The sequence below is a fragment of the Prionailurus viverrinus genome, chromosome B1 (assembly GCF_022837055.1).
Source record: "Prionailurus viverrinus isolate Anna chromosome B1, UM_Priviv_1.0, whole genome shotgun sequence".
In the NCBI taxonomy this organism is placed as follows: domain Eukaryota; kingdom Metazoa; phylum Chordata; class Mammalia; order Carnivora; family Felidae; genus Prionailurus; species Prionailurus viverrinus.
The window spans coordinates 133,939,220-133,960,788 of NC_062564.1; the positions used below are offsets into that span (position 1 = coordinate 133,939,220).

The following is a 21,569-nucleotide window of genomic DNA, read 5'->3' on the forward strand; positions in this document are numbered from 1 at the left end:
AAACCAAGACAGACATGCCGCCAGTTGAGGCTGCAGCACAGGGAGAAGCAGGACTGGGGGAGAGGCGCTGCCGGGCTAGAGAGGGCCAGACTGATGATGAACAGTCACATAACCTGTTTACCTTCTCAGATTTTACCCCAAAGGCACTCATTTAAGAACTACCAAGCAGAGTAGTTTCTTCTTTTGTTCCTTATTGTAAATACCAAATGATGAGGGAAACAAAGGCAGAAGGAAATGGCAGATAAAGTTAAATTTCCTTACAACCTGCAGCCCACTGACAAATACTTCAGGCAGGTAGGGTATAACATTTCTCCAGGAACTCCCTGCTGTCTTAATGTGAATTCTTTGCTAGAGGGGAAAACGACCTAGCTGACAACAGCTAGGCCTCCTGGATCCTGTGAGTCTTCTTCAGCATATGAAAATCCCTTTGGAAACTCCTCCCCCCCCCCCCCACTTTACTCCCCAAACTTCCAAGTACATAACCAGTCTCTCCTCAGAGGTCCCAAGGCAGCAATTTCTGCCCCCGGGTCCTAACCCCATGTGTTAATAAAATCACCTTTTTGCACTGAAGAAGTCTCAAGAATTCTTTCTTGACCATTAGCTCCAATCCCCATCACTCCAAAATCTTATCATCAAATAAATTATCACCGAATTTAAAACAAAATCCTTGATATAATGGAAATAATGTATATTTTAATTAATGAACCTCATTAACATTTGTTAAATGCCAAATGTTATTTCTAAATACTATTGATATTCCCTCCCCACTTCTTTTTTTTTTTTTTTTTAACGTTTATTTATTTTTGGGACAGAGAGAGACAGAGCATGAACGGGGGAGGGGCAGAGAGAGGGAGACACAGAATCGGAAACAGGCTCCAGGCTCTGAGCCATCAGCCCAGAGCCAGACTCGGGGCTCAAACTCCCGGACCACGAGATCGTGACCTGGCTGAAGTCAGACGCTTAACCGACTGCGCCACCCAGGTGCCCCTTCCCTCCCTACTTCTGATGGCTCACACCTTCCTGTCTCACCAAAACTGGAAAGAAAATGAGAATACCACTAACTATGGATCTGACTTTACTCACAGTAATGTATCAACACTTCCCACCTCATTTTCACTTTAAAGGATGTAAAGGAACATCAGATAGTTGTACCCACCGAATCCCTAGGAGAGGTCCCTGAGAACGGAAACATTTAACACTTTCCCTGGAGCATTTGTTAAACTACACTATACAGAGCTGTTCTGAATCATGAAGTACTTGAAAGAAAAGGGAATGGAATCTTTAAAGTGCCTAGATGATTCTTATGATTACTCATTAGTGAAAAACTGGTATAAAAGAGAAAAAGTAGGGGCGCCTGGGTGGCGCAGTCGGTTAAGCGTCCGACTTCAGCCAGGTCACGATCTCGCGGTCCGTGAGTCCGAGCCCCGCGTCAGGCTCTGGGCTGATGGCTCAGAGCCTGGAGCCTGTTTCCGATTCTGTGTCTCCCTCTCTCTCTGCCCCTCGCCCGTTCATGCTCTGTCTCTCTCTGTCCCAAAAATAAATAAAAAAACATTGAAAAAAAAATTTTTAAAGAGAAAAAGTATAATATCTGGAGCCAAATACTACAGACTCAAATTTCAGATCGACATAAACATTTAGGCAAGTCACTTAACCCCAGTGAGTCTTCATTTTCAGATCTATAAAACAATAGAGATGTTAATATCTACTTTGAGGAGTTGTGTGAGAAACAAATGGAAAAACTGATGACAGCACCTCGCAGAGGAGAGCAATACTTTTTAACAATGTGCTTTAGCCTTGTTGATGCTTCCTTTTTAACATCTTACATTCTTCTCTTCCTTCCATTTCCGCTGCCACTCACTCATTTAGACCAACTCATAGCTAAATATATGCATTACTGAGGTAATAAAGAGCATCAACCTAACAGTACAGGTGAAAGCTAGACTCTGCCATCTGTGGGCTTTTCCATAGCCTTGGACCCTCTCAAAGTCTTCACCTATTGCTGACGCTGTTGTATAATGGCCGCATTAAGCTCAAAAAGTCTATTATTTCAAAACAATGCCACCCAATCAACACATACACTCCCATGTATTTGGCCCACCAGAGATAAAGATAAGCTAATGAAAGGCTAACTTCCAAGTGTCTAGCTTCCCTTTTCTGCCTCTTGTCCCCTTACTGGCATTTCTACTTCAAATGCTTCACACCTTCCTGATTTTAGCCAGCCTTACCAAAGTTGGAAACAAAACTGATACTGTCATTAATATTTTTTATTTACATTCATTAAAAGTATATTAACTCTTCCCATTTCATTTAAACCATAAAGTTTCTAAAGTAATTTTATTTAAGTTTATTTATGTATTTTGAAATAGAGAGCATGCATGCACAGGGGGAAGGGGCAGAGAGAGAGAGAGAGAGAGAGAGAGAGAGAGACAAAGAGAATCCCAAGCAGGATCTCTCACAAACAATGAGATCATGACCTGAGCCGAAATTGAGCTGGACACTTAACCAACTGAACCACCGAGGTGCCCCTCTAAAGGAATTTTAAATAGATACATGGGTTGGTAGGTAGATACATAAGCATCTATACATAAGATAGGTAGATGGCTGGGCGGGAGGAAGCAAGAAAGGATGGAAGGAGAAAATTGGAGTGAGCTGTGGGGTAAAGACCTCTTTTGTCAGGGAAATTGAAAGGCCAAGGAGAATAAAATGGGACAAATATTGGTGCCTCTTCCAGTAACTTGAAAATAAGGGAATTAAGCTGTTTTCTTAGAGTTAACCTATGAAATCATTACTGGATCTCAGATCAGAGAAAAAGTTTCCTGAAAGAGAGGAAGACCCTCAAAATATGAAAATTAAAAAATAAAAATATTGAGGGTATTTGCATTATTTAAAGCAAAGTGACAACTATTTGTGAAGACGGAGTTGGTCAGTGAAGAAATCCTAAAAAAAAAATTAAAAGGATGACAGAGATGACAGAATATTCCAGACGTGCTAAAAAGATGATTCCTATGAAGATGGTCAAGTCCATCTAAACCTAAGATTCACCTGCCTTCCTTATTCTGATTCATGCTTACCAAGGGGCCTTCTGAATATGATGTGGCTTACCAGATAGATTTACCTCAGGAAGAGAATGCCTGTCCCCTATTCCGAAATCTTCAAGGGCTCCCCTTAACACTCCTGAACTTTGTTATTGTAATATTCTCCACAATAAAACTGCATAAAAATTACATGTTTGATTACCCACTATTCTACAAAATATTCTGCTTCAACCAGCTGATCCTTTCATTGTCCCTCAATACTTAAATGGAAGATTTTGAGGGGGAAGATGGTGGCATAGGAGGACACTAGGCTCACCACGTCCTGCTGATCCCTTAGATTCCACCCACATCGGCCTAAATAACCCAGAAAACTGCCAGAAGACTAGCAGAATGGATTCTCTGGAGCCAAGCGTAGACAAGAGGCCCACAGAAGAGGGTAGGAAGGGTGAAGAGGCGGTGCACACAACCTGGACTGGCGGGAGGGAGCCGGGGTGGCGGAGGGGCAGCCTGCATGGCAAGGTGGAATCCCCGAGTCTGGCTTGCAAAAGCAGATGGGCCAGACAGAGTGTGTTCTGACAGTCAGTGGGACTTAACATCTGGAATGTCATAAGTCAACAGCTCTGCTCGGACAGCAGGAGAGCTAGAGGACTATGGGAGGGAAAGTTGTTGAGCTCCGCAGGACAGAGCTCAGCTTGCCAAGGAACAAAGGCGCTGGAAAGCACCATCTCCCTCTCTCATCCCCCAGCCAAAATCCCAAAGGGAACCAGTTCTTGTAACGGAACTTGCTTGCACCACACAAACACCCAAGGCTGTGCTTCTGTGGATCCATCCCTCTGATGGGTCTGCCTCCCTCCCGGTGCCGCAGGGCCCCTCCCAAAGCAGACCACCGAAGGCAAAGCGAGCTGAGTCTACCCCTCCCGCCCCTGTGCACCTTGCGGATCCACCCTGGCTAATGCACCAGATCCCATCGAAGCAGCACCACAAGCCTAGCAGTGTGTAAGTAGGCCAGACAAGGGCCACACCACTCCACAGTGAGTCCTGCCCCTGGGAGAGGGGAAGATAAGGTACATACCACTCTGACTGTGGCCCCAGCTGTGGCCTGGGGGCAGACAGCAGGTCTGACTGAGGTCGAGCCCACCAACACAAGTTACTCCAGACAGCACAGGGGAAGTGCGCTGCAGTTCCACGCCACCCCAGGGACTATCCAAAATGACAAAACGGAAGAATTCTCCTGAAAACAAACTCCAATAAGTAGCAACAACTAACGAACTGATCAAAAATGATTTAACCAATATAATGGACCATGAATTTAGAATAATAGTCATAAAATTAATCGCTGGGCTTGAAAAAAGTATAGAGGACAGCAGAGAATATTGCCACAGAGATCAAGGGACTAAGGAACAGTCAGGAGGAGCTAAAAAATGCTATAAATGAGCTGCAAAATAAAATGGAGGCGACCACAGCGCGGACTGAAGAGGCAGAGGAGAGAACAGATGAATTCGAAGATAAAATTATGGAAAAACAGGAAGCTGAGAAAAAGAGATAAAAAAAATCCAGGAGTGTGAGGGTAGAATTAGAGAACTAAGTGATGCTATAAAACGCAATAATATACGATATTTGGGATTCCAGAGGAGGAAGAGAGAAAGGTGCTGAAGGTGTACTTGAAGAAATCATAGCAGAGAACTTCCCTGATCTGGGGAAGGAAAAAGGCATTGAAATCCAAGAGGCACAGAGAACTCTCTTCAGACGTAACTTGAATCGATCTTCTGCATGACATATCATAGTCAAACTGGCAAAATACAAGGATAAAGAGAAAATTCTGAAAGCAGCTAGGGAAAAACATGCTTTAACATATAAAGGGAAACCAATAAGACTAGTGACGGATCTATCTACTGAAACTTGGCAGGACAGAAAGGAATGGCAGGAAATCTTCAATGTGATGAACAGAAAAAATATGCAGCCAAGAATCCTTTATCCAGCAAGTCTGTCATTCAGAATAGAAGGAGAGATAAAGGTCTTCCCAAACAAACAAAAACTGAAGGAATTCATCACCACTAAACCAGCCCTACAAGAGATCCTAAAGGGGATCCTGTGAGACAAAGTACCAGAGACATCACTACAAGCATGAAACCCACAGACATCACAATGACAATAAACCCATATCTTTCTATAATAACACTGAATGTCAATGGATTAAATGCTCCAACCTAAAGACATAGGGTATCAGAATGGATAAAAAAAAAAAAAAAACAAGACCCATCTATTTGCTGTCTACAAGAGACTCATTTTAGACCTGAGGGCACCTTCAGATTGAAAGTGAGGGGATGGAGAACGATCTATCATGCTACTGAACTCAAAAGAAAGCTGGAGTAGCCATACTTATATCAGACAAACTAGACTTTAATTAAAGGCTGTAACAAGAAATGAAGAAGGCCATTATATAATAATTACAGGGTCTATCCATCAGGAAGAGATAACAATTATAAATGTCTATGCGCCGAATACAGGAGCCCCCAAATATATAAAACAATTACTCACAAACATAAGCAACCTTATTGATAAGAATGTGGTAATTGCAGGGGACTTTAATACTCCACTTACAACAACGGATAGATCATCTAGACACAGAATCAATAAAGACACAAGGGCCCTGAATGATACATTGGATCAGATGGACTTGACAGATATACTTAGAACTCTGCATCCCAAAGCAACAGAATATATTTTCTTCTTGAGTGCACATGGAACATTCTACAAGATAGATCACATACTGGGTCACAAAACAGCCCTTCATAAGTATACAAGAATTGAGATCATACCATGCATACTTTCGGACCACAATGCGATGAAGCTTCAAATCAACCACAGGAAAAAGTCTGTAAAACCTCCAAAAGCATCTGGGCACCTGGGTGGCTCAGTCGGTTGAGCGGCCGACTTCGGCTCAGGTCATGATCTCGAGGTCCATGAGTTTGAGCCCCGTGTCGGGCTCTCAGAGCCTGGAGCCTGTTTCAGATTCTGTGTCTCCCTCTCTCTGACCCTCCCCCGTTCATGCTCTGTCTCTCTCTGTCTTAAAAACAAATAAACGTTAAAAAAAAAAAACTTAAAAAAAAAAACCTCCAAAAGCATGGAGGTTAAAGAACACCCTACTAAAGAATGAATGGGTCGGGGCGCCTGGGTGGCGCAGTCGGTTAAGCGTCCGACTTCAGCCAGGTCACGATCTCGCGGTCCGGGAGTTCGAGCCCCGCGTCGGGCTCTGGGCTGATGGCTCAGAGCCTGGAGCCTGCTTCCGATTCTGTGTCTCCCTCTCTCTCTGCCCCTCCCCCGTTCATGCTCTGTCTCTCTCTGTCCCAAAAATAAATAAACGTTGAAAAAAAAAAAATTTTTTTTTAAATAAAAATAAAAAAAAAAAGAATGAATGGGTCAACCAGGCAATTAGAGAAGAAATTTAAAAATATATGGAAACAAATGAAAATGAAAATACAACAATCTAAACGCTTTGGGATGTAGCGAAGGCAGTCCTGAGAGGAAAATACATTGCAATCCTATCTCAATAAGAAAAAACCCAAATACAAAATCTAACAGCACACCTAAAGGAAACAGAAGCAGAATAGCAAAGACACCCCAAACCCAGCAGAAGTAGAGAAATAACAAAGATCAGAGCAGAAATAATATAGAATCTAAAAATCTATAGAGCAGATCAATGAAACCAAGAGTTGTTTTTTTGAAAAAAAATAAACAAAATTGATGAACCTCTAGCCAGGCTTCTCAAAAAGGTAGATGACCCAAATAGATAAAATCACGAATGAAAATGGAATTATGACAACCAATCCCTCAGAAATACAAGCAATTATCAGGGCATATTATGAAAAATTATATGCCAAGAAACTGGAAAACCTGGAAGAAATGGACAAATTCCTAAGCACCCACACACTTCCAAAATTCCAACAGGATTAAATAGAAAGCTTGAACAGACCCATAACCACTGAAGAAATTTAATCAGTTATCAAAAATCTCCCAACAAGTAAGAGTCCTGGACCAGATGGCTTCCCAGAGGAATTCTCCAGACATTTAAAGCAGAGATAATACCTATCCTTCTCAAGCTATTCCAAAAAATAGAAAGGGAAGGAAAACTTCCAGACTCATCCTACGAAGCCAGCATTAATTTGATTCCTAAACCAGACAGAGACCCAGCAAAAAAAGAGAACTACAGGCCAATATCCCTGAAGAATATGGATGCAAAAATTCTCAGTAAGATACTAGCAAATCGAATTCAACAGCACATAAAAAGAATTATTCACCATGATCAAGTGGGATTCATTCCTGGGCTGCAGGGCTGGTTCAACATTCACAAATCAATGTGATACATCACATTAATAAAAGAAAAGAACCATATGATCCTGTCAATCGATGCACAAAAAGCATTTGACAAAATTCAGCATCCTTTCTTAATAAAAACCCTCGAGAAAGTTGTGATAGAAGGAACATACTTAACCATCATAAAAGCCATTTATGAAAAGACCACAGCTAATATCCTCCTCAATGGGGAAAAACTGAGAGCTTTCCCCCCTGAGATCAGGAACACGACAGGGATGTCCACTCTCACCGCTGTTGTTTAACATAGTGTTGGAAGCCTAGCATCAGCAAGCAGACAATAAAAGGAAATCAAAGGCATCAAAATTGGCAAAGATGAAGTCAAGCTTTCACTTTTGCAGATGACATGACATTATACATGGAAAATCCAATAGACTCCACCTAAAGTCTGCTAGAACTGATACATGAATTCAGCAACGTCGCAGGATACAAAATCAACGTACAGAAATCAGTTGCATTCTTATACACTAATAATGAAGCAACAGAAAGAGAAATAAAGAAACTGATCCCATTCACAACTGCACCAAGAAGCATAAAATACCTAGGAATAAACCTAACCAAAGATGTAAAAGATCCGTATGCTGAAAACTATAGAAAGCTCATGAAGGATATTGAAGAAGATTTTATAAAGAGATGGAAAAACATTCTGTGCTCATGGACTAGAAGAATAAATATGTTAAAATGTCAATACTACCCAAAGCTATCTGCACATTCGATGCAATCCCAATCAAAACTGTACCAGCATTCTTCTTGAAGCTAGAACAAGCAATCCTAAAATTTGTATGGAACCACAAAAGGCCCCGAATAGCCAAAGTAATTTTGAAGAACAAGACCAAAGCAGGAGGCATCACAATCCCAGACCTTAGTCTCTACTACAAAGTTGTAATCATCAAGATAGCATGGTATCGGCACAAAAACAGACACATAGACCAACTTAATACAATAGAAACCCCAGAACTAGACCCACAAAAGTATGGCCAACTAATCTTTGACAAAGCAGGAAAGAATATCCAATGGAAAAAAGTCTTTTTAACAAATGGTTCTGGGAGAACTGGACAGCAACATGCAGAAGGATGAAACTAGAACACTTTCTTACACCATTCACAAAAACAAACTCAAAATGGATAAAGGACCTGAATCTGAGACAGGAAACCATCAAAACCCTAGAGGAGAAAGCAGGAAAAAAACCTCTCTGACCTCAGCCGCAGCAATTTCTTACTTGATACATCCTCAAAGGCAAGGGAATTAAAAGCAAAAATGAACTATTGGGACCTCATCAAGATAAAAACCTTCTGCACAGCAAAGGAAGCAATCAATAAAACTAAAAGGCAACCAATGGAATGGGAAAAGGTATTTGTAAATGACATATCCGACAAAGGGCTAGTATCCAAAATCTATAAAGAGCTCACCAAACTCCACACCTGAAAAATAATCCAGTGAAGAAATGGGCAGAAAACATGAATAGACACTTCTCTAAAGAAGACATCCAGATGGCCAACAGGCACATGAAAAGATGCTCAATGTCGCTCCTCATCAGGGAAATACAAATCAAAACCACACTCAGATATCACCTCACGCCAGTCAGAGTGGCCAAAATGAACAAATCAGGAGACTATACATGCTGGTGAGGATGTGGAGTAATGGGAACCCTCTTGCACTGTTGGTGGGAATGCAAACTGGTGCAGCTGCTCTGGAAAACAGTGTGGAGGTTCCTCAAAAAGTTAAAAATAGACCTACCCTATGACCCAGCAGTAGCACTGCTAGGAATGTACCCAAGGGATACAGGAGTGCTGATGCATAGGGGCACTTGTACCCCAATGTTTATAGCAGCATTCTCAACAATAGCCAAATTATGGAAAGAGCCTAAATGTCCACCAACTGATGAATGGATAAAGAAATTGTGGTTTATATACACAATGGAGTACTACATGGCAATGAGAAAGAATGAAATATGGCCTTTTGTAGCAACGTAGATGGAACTGGAGAGTGTTATGCCAAGTGAAATAAGTCATACAGAGAAAGATACCATATGTTTTCATTCTTATGTGGATCCTAAGAAACTTAACAGAAGTCCATGAGGGAGGGGAAGGAAAAAAAAAAAGAGTTTAGAGAGGAAGAGAGCCAAAGCATAAGAGATTCTTAAAAACTGAGAACAAACTGAGGGTTGATGGGGGGTGGGAGGGAGGGGAGGGTGGGGGATGGGTATTGAGGAGGGCACCTTTTGGGATGAGCTCTGGGTGTTGAATGGAAACCAATTTGACAATAAATTTCATATTAAAAAAAAAAACTCAAATAGATATTACTATAAGCTTTTTTTCTTAGGCCTCCTGTTGTCCCCCTATCCAAGCTTCAAGTTCAGCTCAAGTCTGCCCACTTCATAATGCCTTTCTTCGGTGTTCCAGTTTACCGTCATCACAACCCACATCTAATCTAATTTTTAAATCAGACTGTCTCACCCATTGTACCTTGACACGTTTTCTTAGTTCATATTTTTCATCTTACAAATGAAGCCATAGCTCTTCTGTGATAGGGAGCTGAAACGTAGAATTCTTTTATTTTTTTTATATATTCCAAAGCACCTACTCAATTTTGAGAACAAACAGATGTTCAGTAAATTCACTATGTGAGGGGCGCCTGGGTGGCGCAGTCGGTTAAGCGTCCGACTTCAGCCAGGTCACGATCTCGTGGCCCATGAGTTCGAGCCCCGCGTCAGGCTCTGGGCTGATGGCTCAGAGCCTGGAGCCTGTTTCCGATTCTGTGTCTCCCTCTCTCTCTGCCCCTCCCCCGTTCATGCTCTGTCTCTCTCTGTCCCAAAAATAAATAAACGTTGAAAAAAAAAAAAAATTCACTATGTGAATTAACTTTGTTCAGATAATGCCTAGCCTACTCATATAAAACTACAACTTTACACTTGTATCACATCAGTACGATTTCACATCAAGACCCTTTAAAATATACATTTCAATTGGGGCGCCTGGGTGGCGCAGTCGGTTAAGCGTCCGACTTCAACCAGGTCAGGATCTCGCGGTCCGTGAGTTCGAGCCCCGCGTCGGGCTCTGGGCTGATGGCTCGGAGCCTGGAGCCAGATTCCGATTCTGTGTCTCCCTCTCTCTCTGCCCTTCCCCCGTTCATGCTCTGTCTCTCTCTGTCCCAAAATAAATAAAAACGTTGAAAAAAATTAAAAAAAAAAAAATATATATATATACATTTCAAGGGGCGCCTGGGTGGCTCAGTCAGTTAAGCGTCCGACTTCAGCTCAGGTCATGATCTCACGGTCCATGAGTTCGAGCCCCACGTCGGGCTCTGTGCTGACAGGTCAGAGCCTGGAGCCTGCTTCAGATTCTGTGTCTCCCTCTCTCTCTGCCCCTCCCCTGCTCATGCTCTGTCTCTCTCTGTCTCAAAAATAAATAAAAACATTTAAAAAAATTTTTTAATATACATTTCCAGTGTTTGCACTTATGAGCATATACATACACATATACATATATGTATACAAACGCATATATTTATACATGTGTACATATACATACATACGTTTGTGTGTGTGTGTGTGTGTGTGTGTGTATAAACACATAGTTACAGTCCATATTTCTCCAATCACCTGGCTCTTTGCTATTGCAATGTTTTTTTTCATTCTTACCTGGTTATGATGGGATCTGCAGCATGATTTGGGCCCCATCGCCCCAAAAGCCCCCGGCCAATCAGTCCTGTCCGTCCTGCAGGATTTCTGGGAAAAGAATATAGAAAATCAATTGAATATGTTCATCTTTTTAAACCCAACTTGACATGGCCCAAAAGAAGGCAGTAAGTGCAATAAGAGGGAAATAGTATCTCCTCCCAAATCCAGCAACGCTGTCACATATCTGCCACTAAAATCACACATTTCCTTATGCTGTTATTTAACTTTTCTTTTGTGCATGTCTTAAGCTTTTGGCTTGATCCAGGAGGAAGATCTCATTTCTGAAGTTGTTCTACAAGAGAATTTGTTTCAGTTTTCACTGAACACAAACTAACACTTTACTGGACTCTTACAACAGGGCAGATGAATGGTCTGCACCTAATGATCCTCTAGCTCTACAACAATGATGATTTATCATTCAAGATACCCACATTCCTCTTCACTTTCTCAACATCCCCTTTTCTTACTCTCATCTCATACAACCCTTCCCATTATTTTTGTTACTTTCTAAAGAAAATGTTTTCTCAGTGGGTTCTGGATGTTTATTACCAATAATATATATTTTGTAGCATATAATGAGGTAGTATTATTCAATATTTCAAGATTTCAAATATACCAAAATTCAAGTTTTAAAGAAAACAATTTTATAAAAATGCTAACTATTTAACCAATAGCACAACCCAATGTTAAAAAGTCTGTCAGGTGAACATAGCAACACTCAGGCCTGAGTAATTTTCTTCCAATGAATATTCCTTAAATGTTCAACTTTCATTATGTCCCAGTAAAATGCCCTAATCTACAATCTTACCTTTTTAAGATTATATCTTTTGTCCTCCCAATATATGAAAGTAAATACACAAACAGCCAAAATTTTCCCTGTCAGCCATCTGTTTTTATTCTGGTCTTCCTTGTGACTGTTATTCAAGTTGAATGAATTTTTATACTGTACTAGACCCAAAAATATATCAGCAAGACTTTCAGTTAAGACAAGGCACCTGCCCAGGTGACAATAATTTTACTTCTCAAATTCACAGGAGGAGGGGCAGGGTGGCCAGCAACTATGTTTTATTCCAAATAAGTATACATCCCTGAACACAAATGATCAAAGCCAATATTTAAAGAGTGAAAGTTCATTTTTATAGATGACCAAGCTTATAACTGGTAAATCAGAAACTATGGAAAAGACACATAGACTACCCTACAGTCTGAGAAGCAGAGAAAGTTGTTTGCAGTGAAAGAGAAATAAAGGCAACATAGAAAGAAAAGCAGAGACAGATTTTCAATTCTACCTAAAGTTAGCTGCATTTACACTTCGGACTGCTTGAGATGACCCCATAACCCTAAAGTTCACTTTTTACTAAGGTAAGCTAGAATTGTTTCCATTAGACTCTTGACTAAAACAACATGCTAGCTTGCCTTTGCTGCCTATTCTTTTTCATGGATAAATATCTTTTAACATATTTTTTTATCCAGAAAAGAACCTAAGGAATAAGTCAAATGCAAAGAAGGTCTGACTTAAAAAGACAGAAAAGTGAAATTATGACCAAAGAAAGAGTTAGCAAAACTAAAGGACCAGGTTGTGGTGAGAGAAGACAGATCATTGCCTTGTCCTTGAGGAAGGAAGAATACAAGTTGCAACATTTTTGCAAGATAAAAACCATGATTACAGAATCTGATCCTTCTTTGTTTTATTTGGGGCATGCTAATTTTTACATTTTTTCCTAACTTTTATAATGTCTTAAGGAAAATGGAAATTGTTGGAGTTGTGTATAAAAATCATTTTTAAAAGTACAGAAAGAATCTTGATGTTAAATTACTGGGTTATTTTTATTTTTACTCTTACATGTTTGGGTAAATTCTTAGTTTAAGGCACTAATTTAATAAATTTAATAAAGAACTAATAAACATACAATTCTCAATCCTTCCTCTGTTAATTTATTCAACTAATTATTTCTACCTTCAAAGTGGAGTTACAAAAAAATGCACTCAAATACTGCCTCTGCCACTTACTATATGCAAATTGCTTACATTCTCTCTCCTTATCTGTAAATGGAACTAAGAATATCCACCCACAGGGTTATTGTCATGATTTAATCAGATCACATATATAAATTCTTTTGTACATTGTCTGGCACACACAAACACTCAATAAATGTTAATTACATTTTCTACCTTTCGAAGACCTATTTATTGTAAGATATCCATCCCCAGTACCTACCTGGGTCTTCCATTTTCAATCTCATATAGACCATTCTGGCTCTTTCTCTCAACATGCCCATCCTTTTCATTAAACTTGGGAAAGAAGTTACTTTCACTGTAATAAGAATACCAAAGCAAAATAAGAAATAATGGCCCAATACTACCAACAGCTTACTAACGCCAGTCAGCCTGTTATTTATAATAAAGTATCCCTGAAACTAAAATTTTTAAGAGTTAGTTTTCATTTACAAATCCATTTAGTCCTTCAAAACAGTTTCTGGAAAAAAAAGAAAAAAGTTAACCAAAACACCTTACAATACAAGGATGTGTATTATAATCCCTCTGGGAAAGACTAGGCAGAGAAACCACAGTTCCTCCCACACGGTACAAAAAAAGTCTACATCATTTATCAGCATGGAAGAATTGTCTGTGGGCACAATATTGCAATTAATGCTTCCTATGTGGTTCCAGAAATAATACTCTCTGTGATATCTTGATGTTTTTATGGTCTCAAAGTAATTTTAATTTCCTCAAATGTACACTGGTTAATATTTTCATCAAATAAATCCACAAAACTGTGAATTTACCCCAAAACTTCATAATAACTATGATCTAGATTAAAATCAATGTTATATGTTAGAAATGTTCTGAATTTTAATCTGGATGGTAGTTACAGCTATAGAAATAAAAAGTTGTTCTGAGCTATAGCTGCACACTTAAGTGTGCATTTTATTTCATTTGTCATACCTCAATAAAAATATTTTTGGGGCACCTGGGTGGCTCAGTTGGTTAAGCATCCAACTCTTGATCTCAGCTCAAGTCATGATCTCACAGTTCCTGAGTTTAAGCCCCATGTCGGACTCTGTGCTGACAGTGCAGAGCCTGCTTAATATCCTCTCTCTCCCTCTCTCTCTCTGCCCCTCCCCTGCTCATACTCTCTCTCAAAATAAACTTTAAAAAATATTTATTTTCAAAGTAGACATAAACATACTACTTTCCTCACCATTACAAAATCACTGATATAACTGTGTTGATAGTGAATAAAGAGTTGTATAGCACTACATAATTCATAGGTGGTTCTGACAGAAGTTTCACTTTTTTCCTTGCTTTAATATCAGTTAAGAGAACATAGAAATATTTCTGCTCTATTTTGGAAATAATTTCCAATTTGAATGATCCAAAAACTCTCTCAAAACTTCTAACCAATCTTCCATCTAACACACAAATAAAAAATAATTAAATGGTAAAAATCATGAAATTATACAGCCAGGGTTACAATGCTCTTGGGACTCTAGAAATTCACCAGAGGGGGAAAAAAAAAACATGAACATAATCATAACTGAAATATTAATATTGGTTGTAAAGCTTGATTTTAGATGGTGATATAAATTCAACTCTTAAAAATTAAACTGAATGAAAAATAAGAAAATGTATGCAATCTTCCTCTATTTACACTATATAGCACCCCTACCAACATCAATTTTGTTTATAATGTATATGTATAATGTATGTGCAAATATGTAAATACTCAAAATGGGGAAAATGCAACTTATTAAAGCTACAAATTTCTCTACAGATTAGCTTCATGATTAATTAAAATCCAAGTAGTATCACAAAATGACAAACACATCTTTGAACAAAACAGGGAAACTGTATGTCAAAATCTAGTCACAGCAATAAGTCCATAGTAAAGTTTAACCTAGAACTAATACTGGATCTATCCAACTTGCAACAGTTTTTACTTACTTGATTAAATTATGCCTCGAGGCATTTATAATAAATTTTCCCATGGAATCAAATTTGTAAAGCTGTTCTAAAATTAGGGTAGCAGCTTAGCAGAGTGATTAAGAGCATGAATTCTGGAGTCAGACTGAGTTCAAGTCCACACTATACCATCTACTAGCAGCTCTGTGACAATATGTAAAGGACAAACTTAGTGTGCTTCCATTTTTTGTGTGTGTTTTGTTTTTCTATAAAGCACAAGTAACAACCCTATCTTCCAGAATAGTTGTAAGAATAAAATAATGTTTATAAAACGTTTAGTACAGTACCTAGTTCATACTCAGTACATTTAAACACTCTACGTATTCATTAAAAGGAACATAAATAGAAAATGTGAATCAATGTACTTCTATGAATTTAGTCAAAGGATTTTTGCTTGAGTTTTTTTCTTCTTTATCCCTTTTCTATTTTATCACATTACTCCAATTTTATCATCATGCTGTTCTTGGTAATCTGAAAAATTTCTGAAAAATATTTTCACTACTTCAAATACAAGTCCAGCTATGGTGGAAAATAACAATAAGAGATGTTCTACTGATAACCTAAACAGAACGAATGAAAACAGATACCACTACTTGTCACCTCATAAAACAAAAATCTCCATAGTAAAATAGATTTACCTTTTTTGGAAGGATCATAAAACTCCCAAAAGAATAAGCAAACATGGACTGTCTAGCTTTAGCAAGAATCCCAGCTAAATGTTGGAAACTGCTTTATAACAAAGTCAAGCACTAGATGAAAATGATTTTTCAGCTATCAAAATGGTAATTTACAAATACAATCATTCTCTTCTCCGTCTTACACCCAGCTACCAGCTAACACTGACTAGTTTGCTCACCTGATCTGAGGATCGGCCCACCTGGGTCCTGCCAAGACAGAGACAGCAGTGTATTCCACAGGATTATAGTCTTGCCACTCAACAAACCATCCTACTTTCTCATTTGGAACCTGGCTGCGTTGGACTTTTGAACCAGGATACGGAGATGTTCGAGCCTTGTTGTGCGAATTCTCTTTGGCACCATTAGAACTAGACATGATGTTGGAGTTAAGATGAAACCCACAGGATAAAAATGAGTTTCTGGAAAGAAAAAAAAAAAAAAACAATCAAAAAACAAAGAAAAGAAAAGAAAAGAAAAGAAAAGAAAAGAAAAGAAAAGAAAAGAAAAATGTTTTACATACATACCAAAATAGAAAAAATAAAGAACCTATGGGGCACCTGGGTGGCTCAGTCAGTTAAGCATCCAACTTTGGTTCAGGTCACAATCTCATGATTCACGGGTCCACACCCATGTTGGATTTTGTGCCTACAGCTCAGAGCCTGGATCCTGCTTCTTATTCTGTGTCTCCCTTGCTCTCTGCCCCTCCCCCACTCATGCTCTGTCTCTCTCAAAAATAAACATTAAAACATTTTTTAAAATTAAAATTAAAAAATAAAGAACCTAATTCAAAGACCCCAAAACATACTTTTGAACTTCAAAGTATAGAAGCCCAACATCTGAGAAAATTATTTTCAAATATGAAAATTTTTTTAATATTGCTAGATCTTAGTTGAATCTACTCACTGAATTTCTTTTAGCTGAGAAAAAGGAACAGGTTTACTTTTTTTTTTTTTTTTAATTTTTTTTTTTCAACGTTTATTTATTTTTGGGACAGAGAGAGACAGAGCTTGAACGGGGGAGGGGCAGAGAGAGAGGGAGACACAGAATCGGAAACAGGCTCCAAGCCATCAGCCCAGAGCCTGACGCGGGGCTCGAACTCCCGGACCGCGAGATCGTGACCTGGCTGAAGTCGGACGCTTAACCGACTGCGCCACCCAGGTGCCCCACGAACAGGTTTACTTTTGTTAGCACAAAAGTTGGAGAAGTTTGTCATGAAAATTACATAAAAACAAATGTAAAAGAAAACTGTAAGTCGATGTGAGGGAATACATTTTTTTTAAATGGTCTACAGTCTAACACACGTGTAAAATGTATGGCAAAGATGGCACTAAGGACAAGATAATGAAAATATAGGTTGCCAGGTTCTTACATTGTACATGAAGTAATGTAATATTACTTGAAGTCAGACTATAATAAATATACAAATTGTAAACTTCAGAATAAAATTTAAAGTAACATTAGGAGGCACAGAACTGAGGGGCGCCTGGGTGGCTCAGTGGGTTAACCCTCTGACTTCAGCTGAGGTCGTGATCTCATGGTTCGTGGGTTCAAGCCCCAGGTCCAGCTCTGGGCTGACAGTGCAGAGCCTGAAGCCTGCTTCAGATTCTGTGTCTCCCTCTCTCTCTGCCCCTCCCCTGCTCATGCTCTGTCTCTCTCTGTCTCAAAAATAAATAAACATTAAAAGAAAAAAAGGCACAGAGCTGAAATAAGTAGAAAATATATACAAAAACAAACTGAACCTCTACCTCACAGCATACACAAAAATGTTTCATGTCTTCTCCTGCCTAAAAACTTAAATGGCTTCTCATTATTCTTAAAATAAAGGCTAAATTCCCTAATGACCCTAAGTGATAACATCTAAAGTGGAAAAAGGATTCTGAGAACATGGTGAACTGATGACAGCTCCCTTCCCCTGCTCTCACTATACTTTGAGACAAATGGTTAAGACAAACAAAATGTGATAGGATGGTGAAATAAGTCAACATCCTGTGCCTCCTGACACCATACACTGAGAAGTACACAGTGATCATTTCTGAGGTACTCCTCACAAGAATATATGACCAGAATCTAATCATGAAATATAGAACAGAACCAGGTCAAGGGACAACTTGCAGAGTAAATGTCTGTACTCTTTCAACTGGTAACATCATGAAAGACAGAGGAACTCTTCCAAATAGATGCAGACTAAAAAGACATGAAAAAGAAAAACTCAATGCAATCAGTGATCTTGGATTGGTTCTTGAACCAAAAAAGAAAAAAAAAGTGTAGGCAAGTGGTGAAACTTGAAAGGGTTATATGAATAATTTTAAAAGGTGATACCAAACCTTATTTATTTCCAACAAAGAAAAGCTTGAAAGACAATGGCTTCATCGGTGAATTCTATGAACCATTTAAAGAATTAAAACTCAAACTCTTCCAAAAAACTGAAGAGGAAGGAATACTTCCCAAGTTTTTTCTATGAGGCCAACATTTTCTATGACACCAAAGCTAGACAAAGAGACTATCAGAAAACTACAGACCAATATCCTTGATGCATATCAATGCAAAAATCTTCAACAAAATAGTAGCAAACAGAATTCAATAGCACATTCAAAGGATTATACACTATGACTAAGTGGGATTTATTCCTGGAATACAAGCATCTTTAAACATACAAAAACCAATCAATGTAATACACATTAACAGAATGAAGGAAAAAAACACATGATCATCCCAAGTAATGCAGAAAGTCTGTCCTAATTCAACACCCTTTCACAAAAACATTTAACAAACTAGAAGAAAACTACTTCAACATAATAAAGGCCATATATGAAAAGCCCACAACTTTTTGAAGTGATGGTCAAAGACTGAAAGCTTTTTCTCTAAGATCAGGAACAAGGGACCCCAAATAGCCAAAACAATCCTGAAAAAGAAAAAGATGGAGGTGCCATACTTCCTAATTTCAAAACTTACTGCAAAGCTACAGTAATGATAACAGTATCATACAGGCATAAAGACAGACATAGAGACCAGTGGGATAGAACAGAGAACTCACACATAAAACCTCACACATACGGTCAAATGATATCTGAAAAGAACAGCTTTAAATCCAAATGACAGCCCTGCCTTAGTTTAAAGCTAAAGTTCTCTTTTCTGCTTATTATGGATCTTTGATAAGAAATACAATTGCTGAGAAGTCTGTTTTGCTTGCTGTTTGCTACGAGCATTGTGAGGCCTTTCCTGAATGTAACCCGCTGTGTAGTAGAATGGGTTGTAAACCTTCCTAAGTAGTCTGATATGTAATGGAATGAGTGATTGTACATAAACTAACCCGGCATTTCTCGCTTCTGTAAACCTGCTTGCTTAGCACATTCCTCACCTACCCTACCCCCTTCCCCCTTCCCCCTTCCCCCTTCCCCCTTTCTCCTCCTGCCACAAGTAACGGACAAAGCCTTCCCGCCAAAGGACAAAGGACGCCCAATCAGAGAACAACAAATGTCCTTACTTTAAAATCAACTAATCAGGCCCCTCATAATTTGAAACCTCCCCTGTGCTATTTGTCTCTGTCTATAAAAGCCCTGTACCAACCCTGATCGTGGCCTCTTGCGTCACCAGCGACGAGTGCGCGGGGGACCAGGTTCGAACCTGCAATAAACGACCCTTGCCGCTTGGCTTTGACTTACGACTCTGGTGGACTTTTGTGGGAGGTTTCGGAACTTCGGGCATTACAATATCCAACAAGGGCACCAAGACTATTCAACGGGAAAGGACAGTCTTTTCAACAAATGGTGCTGGGAAAATGAGACACGCACCTGCAAATGAAGATTGTCCCTTACTTTATAGCACATGCAAACACTAATTCAAAATGTTCAAAGACCCAAACATAAAACCTAAAACTATAAAACTCTTAGAAGCAAACATACAGGGAAACTTTCATGACATTAAAATTGGCAATAATTTCTCGGATATAACCAAAAGCACAGGCAACAAAGAAAAAGATAAATTGGACTACATCAAAATTAAGAACTGCTGTGCACTAATGACTCAATCAACAGAGGGGAAAGGCAAACTATAGACTGCAATGTAGATGACATTCAAAGGATTAATATCTATAATATACAGCATTGTTACAAATTGCAAGAAAAGGCTAAACTGGAATAGAAAATTGGGCAAATTACAGGACTAAACAGTTACAGAAAAGCAGATCCAAGAGCCAAGAAACATTAAAAGATTATTTTTTAAAAAGATTTATAATTACTAGCAATGAAAAAATGAAAATTAAAGTAACATTAAATTCTTTTTACCAACTAGACTGACAAACCTTCAAAAAGGTTAACACCACCTCCCAAATATTGCTGGTAGAGATGTGAACTGTTACTGACTTTCTCAGAAGCAATCTGGCAACAATGATTAATATATTTATATCCTTCAACCCAGTAATTTCATTCCTGGTAATCTATCCCACAAACGACAACAACAACGAAACAGTTATATATATAAAAGATGCTTATTTCATCAGTGTTCAATGGGAAGTAAAAGAAATGCGTAATAATATGGGGATGGTTTAGAAGAGCCACACCATGGATTAAACATTAAGTAGCTATTAAAAATAATGACATAAAGTAATTTGTCAGTATTTTCACAAGGTATTGTTGAAAAGGAAAAGCAAGACGGAGAATAGTATGTATAATATGATCCCATTTTTAAAAAGCAGTAACAAAAAATAAGTACATATTTAATTAAGAGTATGTACATAATGTTATTAGTTTTCTATTGCTGCATAACAGACTCCCACAAACTCAGCAGCTGAAAACAATGCAAAATTATTATCTTACAGGTCTACAGGTTATAAGTCAGACACAGGTCTCACAATGATGTGGGAAACAAAGGCAGAAAGAAATGGCAGATAAAATTAAATTTCCTGATAACCTGCAGCCTATCAACAACTACTGCAGGCAGGCAGAGTATAACATTTCTCCAGGAACTCCCTACATCTTAATGTTAAGGCTTTGCTAGAGGGAAAAATAACCTCAGCAGGACAATCTAGGCCTCCAGTATCCTTTGAGTCTTTTTGAGCATTTGAAAATCCCTTTGGGAACTTCCCTTGACTTTACCTCCCCCAATTCCCAAGTATATAATCAGTCTCTCCTCACAATGCTGGGGCAGCTTTTCCCACCCATAGATCTTGTCCCTGTGCTTTAATAAAATCACCTTTTTGCACAGAAGTCTCAAGAATTCTTTCTTGGCCATACGCTCGGAACCCCAACACTTAAAACGGCATCATTTTGGCACCCAATGTTAAATCAACAAGTTGTCAAGGCTGGATTCCTTTCTGGAGGCTCTAGAGAAAAATCCGTTTGCTTGCCCTTCCCAGCTTCCAGAAACCACCCCTATTCTGTGGCTCACAGTTCCCTCCCTCCTCCTTCAAAACACACAACAAATCTTTCTTTGATCCTTTTTCAGTATAGTCCTCCCTGACCACAGCTGGAAACATTTTTCCATTTTTTTTTAACTCATGATCAGATTGTGCCCACATGGAAAAGCCAAGATACCCTTTCCATCTCAAAGTCCTTAACTTTAATCATATGTGTCAAGTCTTCTCTGCTATATAAGGCAAAGTATTCACAGGTCTCAGGGATTACGATGTGGACATCTTTAGGAGCCATTATTTTGCCTACTGCAAATGTCTATACTATTTGTTTCACGAGCATGGGAATAATATAAAAGGATCCATATCATCAAGTTCTTAATATGGGTTAGAGAATGTGGTGTGAATGTGGGTAGAAGGAAAGACAAGTAAAGGGGAGGGAGGAAGAAGGGAAGGAGGGAAAAGGTGGAGGGAAGAAAACAGGGGGGTGGCTCTCC

The 21,569-nt window shown here is 39.0% G+C and overlaps 1 protein-coding gene across 1 annotated transcript in view; it reads right to left on the reverse strand.

Moving 5' to 3' along the window:
* NUDT9 (nudix hydrolase 9) overlaps positions 1-21,569 on the reverse strand; it is a 38,874-nt gene that overhangs the window by 9,579 nt on the left and 7,726 nt on the right. The window contains exons 2-4 of the mRNA XM_047855151.1: positions 15,905-16,144; positions 13,304-13,399; positions 11,047-11,133 (exon numbers count right to left, since the gene is read on the reverse strand). Coding sequence (XP_047711107.1) covers positions 11,047-11,133; positions 13,304-13,399; positions 15,905-16,144 — 423 coding nt within the window. The remainder of the gene's footprint in view (positions 1-11,046; positions 11,134-13,303; positions 13,400-15,904; positions 16,145-21,569) is intronic.